At 48.2% G+C, this 15,534-nt stretch overlaps 1 protein-coding gene across 1 annotated transcript; it reads left to right on the top strand.

The window, feature by feature from the left end:
• Positions 1-1,070: 1,070 nt before the first annotated feature.
• On the top strand, positions 1,071-6,611 carry LOC124029733 (equilibrative nucleoside transporter 4-like; the record flags this gene model as incomplete). The annotated part of the gene is made up of 3 exons (XM_046341339.1): positions 1,071-1,232; positions 2,353-2,466; positions 6,483-6,611. Coding segments are annotated over exons 1-3 (325 nt in total), but the record flags the coding sequence as incomplete, so codon positions are not given.
• Positions 6,612-15,534: the final 8,923 nt, after the last annotated feature.

The raw sequence follows: 15,534 nt of genomic DNA, 5'->3' as shown, positions 1-15,534 counted from the left end.
AACACAAGCATTAGATATTACTGACTGTTGGAGCTAGAAACACAAGCATTAGATATTACTGACTGTTGGAGCTAGAAACACAAGCATTAGATATTACTGTACTGTTGGAGCTAGAAACACAAGCATTAGATACTACTGTACTGTTGGAGCTAGAAACACAAGCATTAGATATTACTGTACTGTTGGAGCTAGAAACACAAGCATTAGATATTACTGACTGTTGGAGCTAGAAACACAAGCATTAGATATTACTGTACTGTTGGAGCTAGAAACACAAGCATTTAGTTAGATATTACTGTACTGTTGGAGCTAGGAACACAAGCATTAGATATTACTGACTGTTGGAGCTAGAAACACAAGCATTAGATATTACTGTACTGTTGGAGCTAGAAACACAAGCATTAGATATTACTGTACTGTTGGAGCTAGAAACACAAGCATTAGATATTACTGACTGTTGGAGCTAGAAACACAAGCATTAGATATTACTGTACTGTTGGAGCTAGAAACACAAGCATTATATATTGCTGTACTGTTGGAGCCAGAAACACAAGCATTAGATATTACTGTACTGTTTCTCTCTCTCTGTATCTCTCCCCCTCTCTCTGTATCTCTCCCCCTCTCTCTGTATCTCTCCCCCTCTCTCTGTATCTCTCCCCCTCTCTCTGTATCTCTCCCCCTCTCTCTGTATCTCTCCCATCTCTCTGTATCTCTCCCCTCTCTCTGTATCTCTCCCCCTCTCTCTCTATCTCTCTCTGTCTCTCCCCCTCTCTCTATCTCTCCCCTCTCTCTGTATCTCTCCCCTCTCTCTCTCTCTCTCTCTGTATCTCTCCCCCTCTCTCTCCCCCCTCTTCTCTCTCTCCCCCCTCTCTCTCTAACTCTCTCTCTCTGTATCTCTCCCCCTCTTCCTCTCCCCCTCTTTCTCTCTCCCCCTCTCTCTCTCCCCATCTCTCTCTCCTCTCAGACTCTCCCCCCTCTGTTGTAGAGACAGCAGTCTCCCCCCCTCTTTCTCTCTCCCCTCTCTCTCTCTCCTCCTCTCTCTCTCCCCCTCTTCCTCTCTCCTCCTCTCTCTCTCCCCCCTCTTCCTCTCTCTCCGCCAGCCTTTGAGGAGCCAGTCCCTGATGACCGTTACCATGGTATCTACTTTGCGATGCTATTGGCTGGCGTGGGCTTCCTGCTTCCCTACAATAGCTTCATCACCGACGTGGATTACCTTCACCACAAGTTCCAGGGTAACACACACATACGCACGCAGGCGCACACACGCACACGCACACGCACACACACACACACACAGAGCCCAGAAATTATAATGCTGTTGTAGAGACAGCAGTCTGGACCGCCAGACGACCCCAGTGTTATAATGCTGTTGTAGAGACAGCAGTCTGGCCCGCCAGACGACCCCAGTGTTATAATGCTGTTGTAGAGACAGCAGTCTGGCCCACCAGACGACCCCAGTGTTATAATGCTGTTGTAGAGACAGCAGTCTGGACCGCCAGACGACCCCAGTGTTATAATGCTGTTGTAGAGACAGCAGTCTGGCCCACCAGACGACCCCAGTGTTATAATGCTGTTGTAGAGACAGCAGTCTGGACCACCAGACTGTTGTACCCCAGTGTTATAATGCTGTTGTAGAGACAGCAGTCTGGCCCGACCCCAGTGTTATAATGCGACCCCAGTGTTATAATGCTGTTGTAGAGACAGCAGTCTGGCCCACCAGACGACCCCAGTGTTATAATGCTGTTGTAGAGACAGCAGTCTGGCCACCCAGACGACCCCAGTGTTATAATGCTGTTGTAGAGACAGCAGTCTGGCCCACCAGACGACCCCAGTGTTATAATGCTGTTGTAGAGACAGCAGTCTGGCCCACCAGACGACCCCAGTGTTATAATGCTGTTGTAGAGACAGCAGTCTGGCCCACCAGACGACCCCAGTGTTATAATGCTGTTGTAGAGACAGCAGTCTGGACCGCCAGACGACCCCAGTGTTATAATGCTGTTGTAGAGACAGCAGTCTGGCCCGCCAGATGACCCCAGTGTTATAATGCTGTTGTAGAGACAGCAGTCTGGCCCTCCAGACGACCCCAGTGTTATAATGCTGTTGTAGAGACAGCAGTCTGGCCCACCAGACGACCCCAGTGTTATAATGCTGTTGTAGAGACAGCAGTCTGGCCCACCAGACGACCCCAGTGTTATAATGCTGTTGTAGAGACAGCAGTCTGGCCCGCCAGACGACCCCAGTGTTATAATGCTTTCTCTCTCTGTGTGTGTGTGTGTGTGTGTGTGTGTGTGTGTGTGTGTGTGTGTGTGTGTGTGTGTGTGTGTGTGTGTGTGTGTGTGTGTGTGTGTGTAGGATCCTCCATAGTGTTTGATATGAGTCTGGTGTATATCGTGGTCGCTCTTGTCGCAGTCATACTAAACAACATCCTTATGGAGAGGATCAGTCTACACACACGAATCACCGTGGGTGAGTTACCTGTTATTACCACACAGTAAACCGACCCTCCTCCCCCACCAGGTTACCTGTTAATACCACACAGTAAACCAACCCTCCTCCCCCACCAGGTTACCTGTTAATACCACACAGTAAATGCGACCCTCTCCTCCCCCACCAGGTTACCTGTTATTACCAGACAGTAAACCAACCCTCCTCCCCCACCAGGTTACCTGTTAATACCACACAGTAAACCAGCCCTCCTCCCCCACCAGGTTACCTGTTAATACCACACAGTAAACCAACCCTCCCCCCCACCAGGTTACCTGCTATTACCACACAGTAAACCAACCCTCCTCCCCCCACCAGGTTACCTGTTATTACCACACAGTAAACCCGACCCTCCTCCTCCCCCACCAGGTTACCTGTTATTACCACACAGTAAACCAACCCTCCTCCTCCCCACCAGGTTACCTGTTATTACCAGACAGTAAACCAACCCTCCTCCCCCACCAGGTTACCTGTTATTACCAGACAGTAAACCAACCCTCCTCCCCCCACCAGGTTACCTGTTATTACCACACAGTAAACCAACCAACCCTCCTCCCCCACCAGGTTACCTGCTATTACCACACAGTAAACCAACCCTCCTCCTCCCGCACCAGGTTACCTGTTATTACCACACAGTAAACCGACCCTCCTCCCCCACCAGGTTACCTGTTATTACTACACAGTAAACCAACCCTCCTCCCCCCACCAGGTTACCTGTTATTACCACACAGTAAACCAACCCTCCTCCTCCTCCACCAGGTTACCTGTTATTACCACACAGTAAACCAACCCTCCTCCCCCACCAGGTTACCTGTTATTACCACACAGTAAACCAACCCTCCTCCCCCACCAGGTTACCTGTTATTACCACACAGTAAACCAACCCTCCTCCCCCACCAGGTTACCTGTTAATACCACACAGTAAACCAACCCTCCTCTTCCCCCACCAGGTTACCTGTTATTACCACACAGTAAACCAACCCTCCTCCTCCCCCACCAGGTTACCTGCTATTACCACACAGTAAACCAACCCTCCTCCTCCCCCACCAGGTTACCTGTTATTACCACACAGTAAACCAACCCTCCTCCCCCACCAGGTTACCTGTTATTACTACACAGTAAACCAACCCTCCTCCCCCACCAGGTTACCTGTTATTACCACACAGTAAACCAACCCTCCTCCTCCTCCACCAGGTTACCTGTTATTACCACACAGTAAACCAACCCTCCTCCCCCCACCAGGTTACCTGTTATTACCACACAGTAAACCAACCCTCCTCCTCCCCCCACCAGGTTACCTGTTATTACCACACAGTAAACCAACCCTCCTCCCCCCCACCAGGTTACCTGTTATTACCACACAGTAAACCAACCCTCCTCCCCCACCAGGTTACCTGTTATTACCACACAGTAAACCAACCCCCCACCAGGTTACCTGTTATTACCACACAGTAAACCAACCCTCCTCCCCTACCAGGTTACCTGTTATTACCACACAGTAAACCAACCCTCCTCCCCCACCAGGTTACCTGTTAATACCACACAGTAAACCAACCCTCCTCTTCCCCCACCAGGTTACCTGTTATTACCACACAGTAAACCGACCCTCCTCCTCCCCCACCAGGTTACCTGCTATTACCACACAGTAAACCAACCCTCCTCCTCCCGCACCAGGTTACCTGTTATTACCACACAGTAAACCGACCCTCCTCCCCCACCAGGTTACCTGTTATTACTACACAGTAAACCAACCCTCCTCCCCCACCAGGTTACCTGTTATTACCACACAGTAAACCAACCCTCCTCCTCCTCCACCAGGTTACCTGTTATTACCACACAGTAAACCAACCCTCCTCCCCCACCAGGTTACCTGTTATTACCACACAGTAAACCAACCCTCCTCCCCCCACCAGGTTACCTGTTATTACCACACAGTAAACCAACCCTCCTCCCCCACCAGGTTACCTGTTAATACCACACAGTAAACCAACCCTCCTCTTCCCCCACCAGGTTACCTGTTATTACCACACAGTAAACCGACCCTCCTCCTCCCCACCAGGTTACCTGCTATTACCACACAGTAAACCAACCCTCCTCCTCCCGCACCAGGTTACCTGTTATTACCACACAGTAAACCGACCCTCCTCCCCCACCAGGTTACCTGTTATTACTACACAGTAAACCAACCCCTCCTCCCCCACCAGGTTACCTGTTATTACCACACAGTAAACCAACCCTCCTCCTCCTCCACCAGGTTACCTGTTATTACCACACAGTAAACCAACCCTCCTCCCCCACCAGGTTACCTGTTATTACCACACAGTAAACCGACCCTCCTCCTCCCCCACCAGGTTACCTGTTATTACCACACAGTAAACCAACCCTCCTCCCCCACCAGGTTACCTGTTATTACCACACAGTAAACCAACCCTCCTCCCCCACCAGGTTACCTGTTATTACCACACAGTAAACCAACCCCCCCCCCACCAGGTTACCTGTTATTACCACACAGTAAACCAACCCTCCTCCCCTACCAGGTTACCTGTTATTACCACACAGTAAACCAACCCTCCTCCCCCACCAGGTTACCTGTTAATACCACACAGTAAACCAACCCTCCTCCTCCCCCACCAGGTTACCTGTTATTACCACACAGTAAACCAACCCTCCTCCTCCTCCACCAGGTTACCTGTTATTACCACACAGTAAACCAACCCTCCTCCCCCACCAGGTTACCTGTTATTACTACACAGTAAACCAACCCACCTCCTCCCCCACCAGGTTACCTGTTATTACCACACAGTAAACCAACCCTCCTCCCCCACCAGGTTACCTGTTAATACCACACAGTAAACCAACCCTCCTCCCCCACCAGGTTACCTGTTAATACCACACAGTAAACCAACCCTCCTCCCCCCACCAGGTTACCTGTTAATACCACACAGTAAACCGACCCTCCTCCTCCCCACCAGGTTACCTGCTATTACCACACAGTAAACCAACCCTCCTCCTCCCGCACCAGGTTACCTGTTATTACCACACAGTAAACCGACCCTCCTCCCCCACCAGGTTACCTGTTATTACTACACAGTAAACCGACCCTCCTCCTCCCCCACCAGGTTACCTGTTATTACCACACAGTAAACCAACCCTCCTCCTCCCCCACCAGGTTACCTGTTATTACCACACAGTAAATCAACCCTCCTCCCCCACCAGGTTACCTGTTAATACCACACAGTAAACCAACCCTCCTCCCCCACCAGGTTACCTGTTAATACCACACAGTAAACCGACCCTCCTCCTCCCCCACCAGGTTACCTGCTATTACCACACAGTAAACCAACCCTCCTCCTCCCGCACCAGGTTACCTGTTATTACCACACAGTAAACCGACCCTCCTCCCCCACCAGGTTACCTGTTATTACTACACAGTAAACCAACCCTCCTCCCCCACCAGGTTACCTGTTATTACCACACAGTAAACCAACCCTCCTCCTCCTCCTCCACCAGGTTACCTGTTATTACCACACAGTAAACCAACCCTCCTCCCCCACCAGGTTACCTGTTATTACCACACAGTAAACCAACCCTCCTCCCCCACCAGGTTACCTGTTAATACCACACAGTAAACCAACCCTCCTCCTCCCCCACCAGTTTACCTGTTATTACCACACAGTAAACCAACCCTCCTCCTCCCCCACCAGGTTACCTGTTATTACCACACAGTAAACCAACCCTCCTCCTCCCCCACCAGGTTACCTGTTATTACCACACAGTAAACCAACCCTCCTCCTCCCCCACCAGGTTACCTGTTATTACCACACAGTAAACCAACCCTCCTCCCCCACCAGGTTACCTGTTAATACCACACAGTAAACCAACCCTCCTCCTCCCCCACCAGTTTACCTGTTATTACCACACAGTAAACCAACCCTCCTCCCCCACCAGGTTACCTGTTAATACCACACAGTAAACCAACCCTCCTCCTCCCCCACCAGGTTACCTGTTCGCTCTGAGTCCTCTGGTGTTCGTCAGCGTGTTTGATGTGTGGTTGGAATCCTTCACCACCAGACAGGCTTACATCGTCAACCTCTTCTCTGTTGGGGTGGTCGCCTTCGGATGTACAGGTACCACCCAAATACCCTTCCCTTCCCCTGTCCGTTGCCTTCAGATGTACAGGTACCACCCAAATACCCTTCCCTTCCCCTGTCCGTTGCCTTCAGATGTACAGGTACCACCCAAACACCCTTCCCTTCCCCTGTCCGTTGCCTTCAGATGTACAGGTACCACCCAAACACCCTTCCCTTCCCCTGTCCGTTGCCTTCAGATGTACAGGTACCACCCAAACACCCTTCCCTTCCCCTGTCCGTTGCCTTCAGATGTACAGGTACCACCCAAACACCCTTCCCTTCCCCTGTCCGTTGCCTTCAGATGTACAGGTACCACCCAAACACCCTTCCCCTGTCCGTTGCCTTCAGATGTACAGGTACCACCCAAACACCCTTCCCTTCCCCTGTCCGTTGCCTTCAGATGTACAGGTACCACCCAAACACCCTTCCCCTGTCCGTTGCCTTCAGATGTACAGGTAACACCCAAACACCCTTCCCCTGTCCGTTGCCTTCAGATGTACAGGTACCACCCAAACACCCTTCCCCTGTCCGTTGCCTTCAGATGTACAGGTACCACCCAAACACCCTTCCCCTGTCCGTTGCCTTCAGATGTACAGGTACCACCCAAACACCCTTCCCTTCCCCTGTCCGTTGCCTTCAGATGTACAGGTACCACCCAAACACCCTTCCCCTGTCCGTTGCCTTCAGATGTACAGGTACCACCCAAACACCCAAACACCCTCCCCTGTCCGTTGCCTTCAGATGTACAGGTACCACCCAAACACCCTTCCCCTGTCCGTTGCCTTCAGATGAACAGGTACCACCCAAATACCCTTCCCTTCCCCTGTCCGTTGCCTTCAGATGTACAGGTACCACCCAAACACCCTTCCCTTCCCCTGTCCGTTGCCTTCAGATGAACAGGTACCACCCAAACACCCTTCCCTTCTCCTGTCCGTTGCCTTCAGATGAACAGGTACCACCCAAACACCCTTCCCCTGTCCGTTGCCTTCGGATGTACAGGTACCACCCAAACACCCTTCCCCTGTCCGTTGCCTTCAGATGTACAGGTACCACCCAAACACCCTTCCCCTGTCCGTTGCCTTCAGATGAACAGGTACCACCCAAACACCCTTCCCTTCCCCTGTCCGTTGCCTTCAGATGAACAGGTACCACCCAAACACCCTTCCCCTGTCCGTTGCCTTCAGATGTACAGGTACCACCCAAACACCCTTCCCTTCCCCTGTCCGTTGCCTTCAGATGTACAGGTACCACCCAAACACCCTTCCCTTCCCCTGTCCGTTGCCTTCAGATGTACAGGTACCACCCAAACACCCCTCCCTTCCCCTGTCCGTTGCCTTCAGATGTACAGGTACCACCGAAACACCCTTCCCTTCCCCTGTCCGTTGCCTTCGGATGTACAGGTACCACCCAAACACCCTTCCCTTCCCCTGTCCGTTGCCTTCAGATGTACAGGTACCACCCAAACACCCTTCCCCTGTCCGTTGCCTTCAGATGTACAGGTACCACCCAAACACCCTTCCCCTGTCCGTTGCCTTCAGATGTACAGGTACCACCCAAACACCCTTCCCTTCCCCTGTCCGTTGCCTTCAGATGTACAGGTACCACCCAAACACCCTTCCCTTCCCCTGTCCGTTGCCTTCAGATGTACAGGTACCACCCAAACACCCTTCCCTTCCCCTGTCCGTTGCCTTCAGATGTACAGGTACCACCCAAACACCCTTCCCTTCCCCTGTCCGTTGCCTTCAGATGTACAGGTACCACCCAAACACCCTTCCCCTGTCCGTTGCCTTCAGATGTACAGGTACCACCCAAACACCCTTCCCTTCCCCTGTCCGTTGCCTTCAGATGTACAGGTACCACCCAAACACCCTTCCCCTGTCCGTTGCCTTCAGATGTACAGGTACCACCCAAACACCCAAACACCCTCCCCTGTCCGTTGCCTTCAGATGTACAGGTACCACCCAAACACCCTTCCCCTGTCCGTTGCCTTCAGATGAACAGGTAACACCCAAATACCCTTCCCTTCCCCTGTCCGTTGCCTTCAGATGTACAGGTACCACCCAAACACCCTTCCCTTCCCCTGTCCGTTGCCTTCAGATGAACAGGTACCACCCAAACACCCTTCCCTTCTCCTGTCCGTTGCCTTCAGATGAACAGGTACCACCCAAACACCCTTCCCCTGTCCGTTGCCTTCGGATGTACAGGTACCACCCAAACACCCTTCCCCTGTCCGTTGCCTTCAGATGTACAGGTACCACCCAAACACCCTTCCCCTGTCCGTTGCCTTCAGATGAACAGGTACCACCCAAACACCCTTCCCTTCCCCTGTCCGTTGCCTTCAGATGAACAGGTACCACCCAAACACCCTTCCCCTGTCCGTTGCCTTCAGATGTACAGGTACCACCCAAACACCCTTCCCTTCCCCTGTCCGTTGCCTTCGGATGTACAGGTACCACCCAAACACCCTTCCCTTCCCCTGTCCGTTGCCTTCAGATGAACAGGTACCACCCAAACACCCTTCCCCTGTCCGTTGCCTTCAGATGTACAGGTACCACCCAAACACCCTTCCCTTCCCCTGTCCGTTGCCTTCAGATGTACAGGTACCACCCAAACACCCTTCCCTGTCCGTTGCCTTCAGATGTACAGGTACCACCCAAACACCCTTCCCTTCCCCTGTCCGTTGCCTTCAGATGTACAGGTACCACCCAAACACCCTTCCCCTGTCCGTTGCCTTCAGATGTACAGGTACCACCCAAACACCCAAACACCCTCCCCTGTCCGTTGCCTTCAGATGTACAGGTACCACCCAAACACCCTTCCCTGTCCGTTGCCTTCAGATGAACAGGTACCACCCAAATACCCTTCCCTTCCCTGTCCGTTGCCTTCAGATGTACAGGTACCACCCAAACACCCTTCCCTTCCCCTGTCCGTTGCCTTCAGATGAACAGGTACCACCCAAACACCCTTCCCTTCTCCTGTCCGTTGCCTTCAGATGAACAGGTACCACCCAAACACCCTTCCCCTGTCCGTTGCCTTCAGATGTACAGGTACCACCCAAACACCCTTCCCCTGTCCGTTGCCTTCAGATGTACAGGTACCACCCAAACACCCTTCCCCTGTCCGTTGCCTTCAGATGAACAGGTACCACCCAAACACCCTTCCCTTCCCCTGTCCGTTGCCTTCAGATGAACAGGTACCACCCAAACACCCTTCCCCTGTCCGTTGCCTTCAGATGTACAGGTACCACCCAAACACCCTTCCCTTCCCCTGTCCGTTGCCTTCGGATGTACAGGTACCACCCAAACACCCTTCCCTTCCCCTGTCCGTTGCCTTCAGATGAACAGGTACCACCCAAACACCCTTCCCCTGTCCGTTGCCTTCAGATGTACAGGTACCACCCAAACACCCTTCCCTTCCCCTGTCCGTTGCCTTCAGATGTACAGGTACCACCCAAACACCCTTCCCTTCCCCTGTCCGTTGCCTTCAGATGTACAGGTACCACCCAAACACCCCTCCCTTCCCCTGTCCGTTGCCTTCAGATGTACAGGTACCACCGAAACACCCTTCCCTTCCCCTGTCCGTTGCCTTCAGATGTACAGGTACCACCCAAACACCCTTCCCTTCCCCTGTCCGTTGCCTTCAGATGTACAGGTACCACCCAAACACCCTTCCCCTGTCCGTTGCCTTCAGATGTACAGGTACCACCCAAACACCCTTCCCCTGTCCGTTGCCTTCAGATGTACAGGTACCACCCAAACACCCTTCCCCTGTCCGTTGCCTTCAGATGTACAGGTACCACCCAAACACCCTTCCCTTCCCCTGTCCGTTGCCTTCAGATGTACAGGTACCACCCAAACACCCTTCCCCTGTCCGTTGCCTTCAGATGTACAGGTACCACCCAAACACCCTTCCTTTCCCCTGTCCGTTGCCTTCAGATGTACAGGTACCACCCAAACACCCTTCCCCTGTCCGTTGCCTTCAGATGTACAGGTACCACCCAAACACCCTTCCCTTCCCCTGTCCGTTGCCTTCAGATGTACAGGTACCACCCAAACACCCTTCCCCTGTCCGTTGCCTTCAGATGTACAGGTACCACCCAAACACCCTTCCCTTCCCCTGTCCGTTGCCTTCAGATGTACAGGTACCACCCAAACACCCTTCCCTTCCCCTGTCCGTTGCCTTCAGATGAACAGGTACCACCCAAACACCCTTCCCCTGTCCGTTGCCTTCAGATGTACAGGTACCACCCAAACACCCTTCCCTTCCCTGTCCGTTGCCTTCAGATGTACAGGTACCACCCAAACACCCTTCCCTTCCCCTGTCCGTTGCCTTCAGATGTACAGGTACCACCCAAACACCCTTCCCTTCCCCTGTCCGTTGCCTTCAGATGTACAGGTACCACCCAAACACCCTTCCCTTCCCCTGTCCGTTGCCTTCAGATGTACAGGTACCACCCAAACACCCCTCCCTTCCCCTGTCCGTTGCCTTCAGATGTACAGATACCATATTATGATATGATAATAAGGTATTCAGTACTAGTGACTACCGATTATTTAACCTTAGTTTAGTCAACTGACTGGTACATCCTGGTTATTTAACCTTAGTTTAGTCAACTGACTGGTACATGTCACATCCTGGTTAATTAACCTTAGTTTAGTCAACTGACTGGTACATGTCACATCCTGGTTATTTAACCTTAGTTTAGTCAACTGACTGGTACATCCTGGTTATTTAACCTTAGTTTAGTCAACTGACTGGTACATGTCACATCCTGGTTATTTAACCTTAGTTTAGTCAACTGACTGGTACATGTCACATCCTGGTTATTTAACCTTAGTTTAGTCAACTGACTGGTACATGTCACATCCTGGTTATTTAACCTTAGTTTAGTCAACTGACTGGTACATGTCACATCCTGGTTATTTAACCTTAGTTTAGTCAACTGACTGGTACATCCTGGTTATTTAACCTTAGTTTAGTCAACTGACTGGTACATGTGACATCCTGGTTATTTAACCTTAGTTTAGTCAACTGACTGGTACATCCTGGTTATTTAACCTTAGTTTAGTCAACTGACTGGTACATCCTGGTTATTTAACCTTAGTTTAGTCAACTGACTGGTACATCCTGGTTATTTAACCTTAGTTTAGTCAACTGACTGGTACATCCTGGTTATTTAACCTTAGTTTAGTCAACTGACTGGTACATGTCACATCCTGGTTATTTAACCTTAGTTTAGTCAACTGACTGGTACATCCTGGTTATTTAACCTTAGTTTAGTCAACTGACTGGTACATGTCACATCCTGGTTATTTAACCTTAGTTTAGTCAACTGACTGGTACATGTCACATCCTGGTTATTTAACCTTAGTTTAGTCAACTGACTGGTACATGTCACATCCTGGTTATTTAACCTTAGTTTAGTCAACTGACTGGTACATGTCACATCCTGGTTATTTAACCTTAGTTTAGTCAACTGACTGGTACATGTCACATCCTGGTTATTTAACCTTAGTTTAGTCAACTGACTGGTACATCCTGGTTATTTAACCTTAGTTTAGTCAACTGACTGGTACATCCTGGTTATTTAACCTTAGTTTAGTCAACTGACTGGTACATGTGACATCCTGGTTATTTAACCTTAGTTTAGTCAACTGACTGGTACATCCTGGTTATTTAACCTTAGTTTAGTCAACTGACTGGTACATCCTGGTTATTTAACCTTAGTTTAGTCAACTGACTGGTACATCCTGGTTATTTAACCTTAGTTTAGTCAACTGACTGGTACATCCTGGTTATTTAACCTTAGTTTAGTCAACTGACTGGTACATGTCACATCCTGGTTATTTAACCTTAGTTTAGTCAACTGACTGGTACATCCTGGTTATTTAACCTTAGTTTAGTCAACTGACTGGTACATGTCACATCCTGGTTATTTAACCTTAGTTTAGTCAACTGACTGGTACATCCTGGTTATTTAACCTTAGTTTAGTCAACTGACTGGTACATCCTGGTTATTTAACCTTAGTTTAGTCAACTGACTGGTACATGTCACATCCTGGTTATTTAACCTTAGTTTAGTCAACTGACTGGTACATCCTGGTTATTTAACCTTAGTTTAGTCAACTGACTGGTACATGTCACATCCTGGTTAATTAACCTTAGTTTAGTCAACTGACTGGTACATGTCACATCCTGGTTATTTAACCTTAGTTTAGTCAACTGACTGGTACATCCTGGTTATTTAACCTTAGTTTAGTCAACTGACTGGTACATGTCACATCCTGGTTATTTAACCTTAGTTTAGTCAACTGACTGGTACATGTCACATCCTGGTTATTTAACCTTAGTTTAGTCAACTGACTGGTACATGTCACATCCTGGTTATTTAACCTTAGTTTAGTCAACTGACTGGTACATCACATCCTGGTTATTTAACCTTAGTTTAGTCAACTGACTGGGTACATCCTGGTTATTTAACCTTAGTTTAGTCAACTGACTGGTACATGTCACATCCTGGTTATTTAACCTTAGTTTAGTCAACTGACTGGTACATCCTGGTTATTTAACCTTAGTTTAGTCAACTGACTGGTACATCACATCCTGGTTATTTAACCTTAGTTTAGTCAACTGACTGGTACATCCTGGTTATTTAACCTTAGTTTAGTCAACTGACTGGTACATCCTGGTTATTTAACCTTAGTTTAGTCAACTGACTGGTACATGTCACATGGTTATTTAACCTTAGTTTAGTCAACTGACTGGTACATCCTGGTTATTTAACCTTAGTTTAGTCAACTGACTGGTACATGTCACATCCTGGTTATTTAACCTTAGTTTAGTCAACTGACTGGTACATGTCACATCCTGGTTATTTAACCTTAGTTTAGTCAACTGACTGGTACATGTCACATCCTGGTTATTTAACCTTAGTTTAGTCAACTGACTGGTACATGTCACATCCTGGTTATTTAACCTTAGTTTAGTCAACTGACTGGTACATGTCACATCCTGGTTATTTAACCTTAGTTTAGTCAACTGACTGGTACATGTGACATCCTGGTTATTTAACCTTAGTTTAGTCAACTGACTGGTACATCCTGGTTATTTAACCTTAGTTTAGTCAACTGACTGGTACATCCTGGTTATTTAACCTTAGTTTAGTCAACTGACTGGTACATCCTGGTTATTTAACCTTAGTTTAGTCAACTGACTGGTACATCCTGGTTATTTAACCTTAGTTTAGTCAACTGACTGGTACATGTCACATCCTGGTTATTTAACCTTAGTTTAGTCAACTGACTGGTACATCCTGGTTATTTAACCTTAGTTTAGTCAACTGACTGGTACATGTCACATCCTGGTTATTTAACCTTAGTTTAGTCAACTGACTGGTACATGTCACATCCTGGTTATTTAACCTTAGTTTAGTCAACTGACTGGTACATGTCACATCCTGGTTATTTAACCTTAGTTTAGTCAACTGACTGGTACATGTCACATCCTGGTTATTTAACCTTAGTTTAGTCAACTGACTGGTACATGTCACATGGTTATTTAACCTTAGTTTAGTCAACTGACTGGTACATCCTGGTTATTTAACAGTTTAGTCAACTCCTGGTTATTTAACCTTAGTTTAGTCAACTGACTGGTACATCCTGGTTATTTAACCTTAGTTTAGTCAACTGACTGGTACATGTGACATCCTGGTTATTTAACCTTAGTTTAGTCAACTGACTGGTACATGTCACATCCTGGTTATTTAACCTTAGTTTAGTCAACTGACTGGTACATCCTGGTTATTTAACCTTAGTTTAGTCAACTGACTGGTACATGTCACATCCTGGTTATTTAACCTTAGTTTAGTCAACTGACTGGTACATCCTGGTTATTTAACCTTAGTTTAGTCAACTGACTGGTACATGTGACATCCTGGTTATTTAACCTTAGTTTAGTCAACTGACTGGTACATTTCACATCCTGGTTATTTAACCTTAGTTTAGTCAACTGACTGGTACATGTCACATCCTGGTTATTTAACCTTAGTTTAGTCAACTGACTGGTACATGTCACATCCTGGTTATTTAACCTTAGTTTAGTCAACTGACTGGTACATCCTGGTTATTTAACCTTAGTTTAGTCAACTGACTGGTACATGTGACATCCTGGTTATTTAACCTTAGTTTAGTCAACTGACTGGTACATCCTGGTTATTTAACCTTAGTTTAGTCAACTGACTGGTACATCCTGGTTATTTAACCTTAGTTTAGTCAACTGACTGGTACATCCTGGTTATTTAACCTTAGTTTAGTCAACTGACTGGTACATCCTGGTTATTTAACCTTAGTTTAGTCAACTGACTGGTACATTTACATTACATTTAAGTCATTTAGCAGACTGCTCTTTATCCAGAGTCACATCCTGGTTATTTAACCTTAGTTTAGTCAACTGACTGGTACATCATCCTGGTTATTTAACCTTAGTTTAGTCAACTGACTGGTACATGTCACATCCTGGTTATTTAACCTTAGTTTAGTCAACTGACTGGCACATCCTGGTTATTTAACCTTAGTTTAGTCAACTGACTGGTACATCCTGGTTATTTAACCTTAGTTTAGTCAACTGACTGGTACATGTGACACCCTGGTTATTTAACCTTAGTTTAGTCAACTGGACCTTAGTTTAGGCACTGACTCCTGGTTATTTAACCTTAGTTTAGTCAACTGACTGGTACATCCTGGTTATTTAACCTTAGTTTAGTCAACTGACTGGTACATGTCACATCCTGGTTATTAACCTTAGTTTAGTCAACTGACTGGTACATGTCACATCCTGGTTATTTAACCTTAGTTTAGTCAACTGACTGGTACATGTCATCTCTGGTTATTTAACCTTAGTTTAGTCAAACTGACTGGGTACA

The sequence above is a fragment of the Oncorhynchus gorbuscha genome, unplaced genomic scaffold, assembly GCF_021184085.1.
Source record: "Oncorhynchus gorbuscha isolate QuinsamMale2020 ecotype Even-year unplaced genomic scaffold, OgorEven_v1.0 Un_scaffold_7459, whole genome shotgun sequence".
In the NCBI taxonomy this organism is placed as follows: Eukaryota; Metazoa; Chordata; class Actinopteri; order Salmoniformes; family Salmonidae; genus Oncorhynchus; species Oncorhynchus gorbuscha.
The sequence above is the reverse complement of the archived record's forward strand: the minus strand, read 5'-3'. Positions and strand labels throughout refer to the sequence as shown.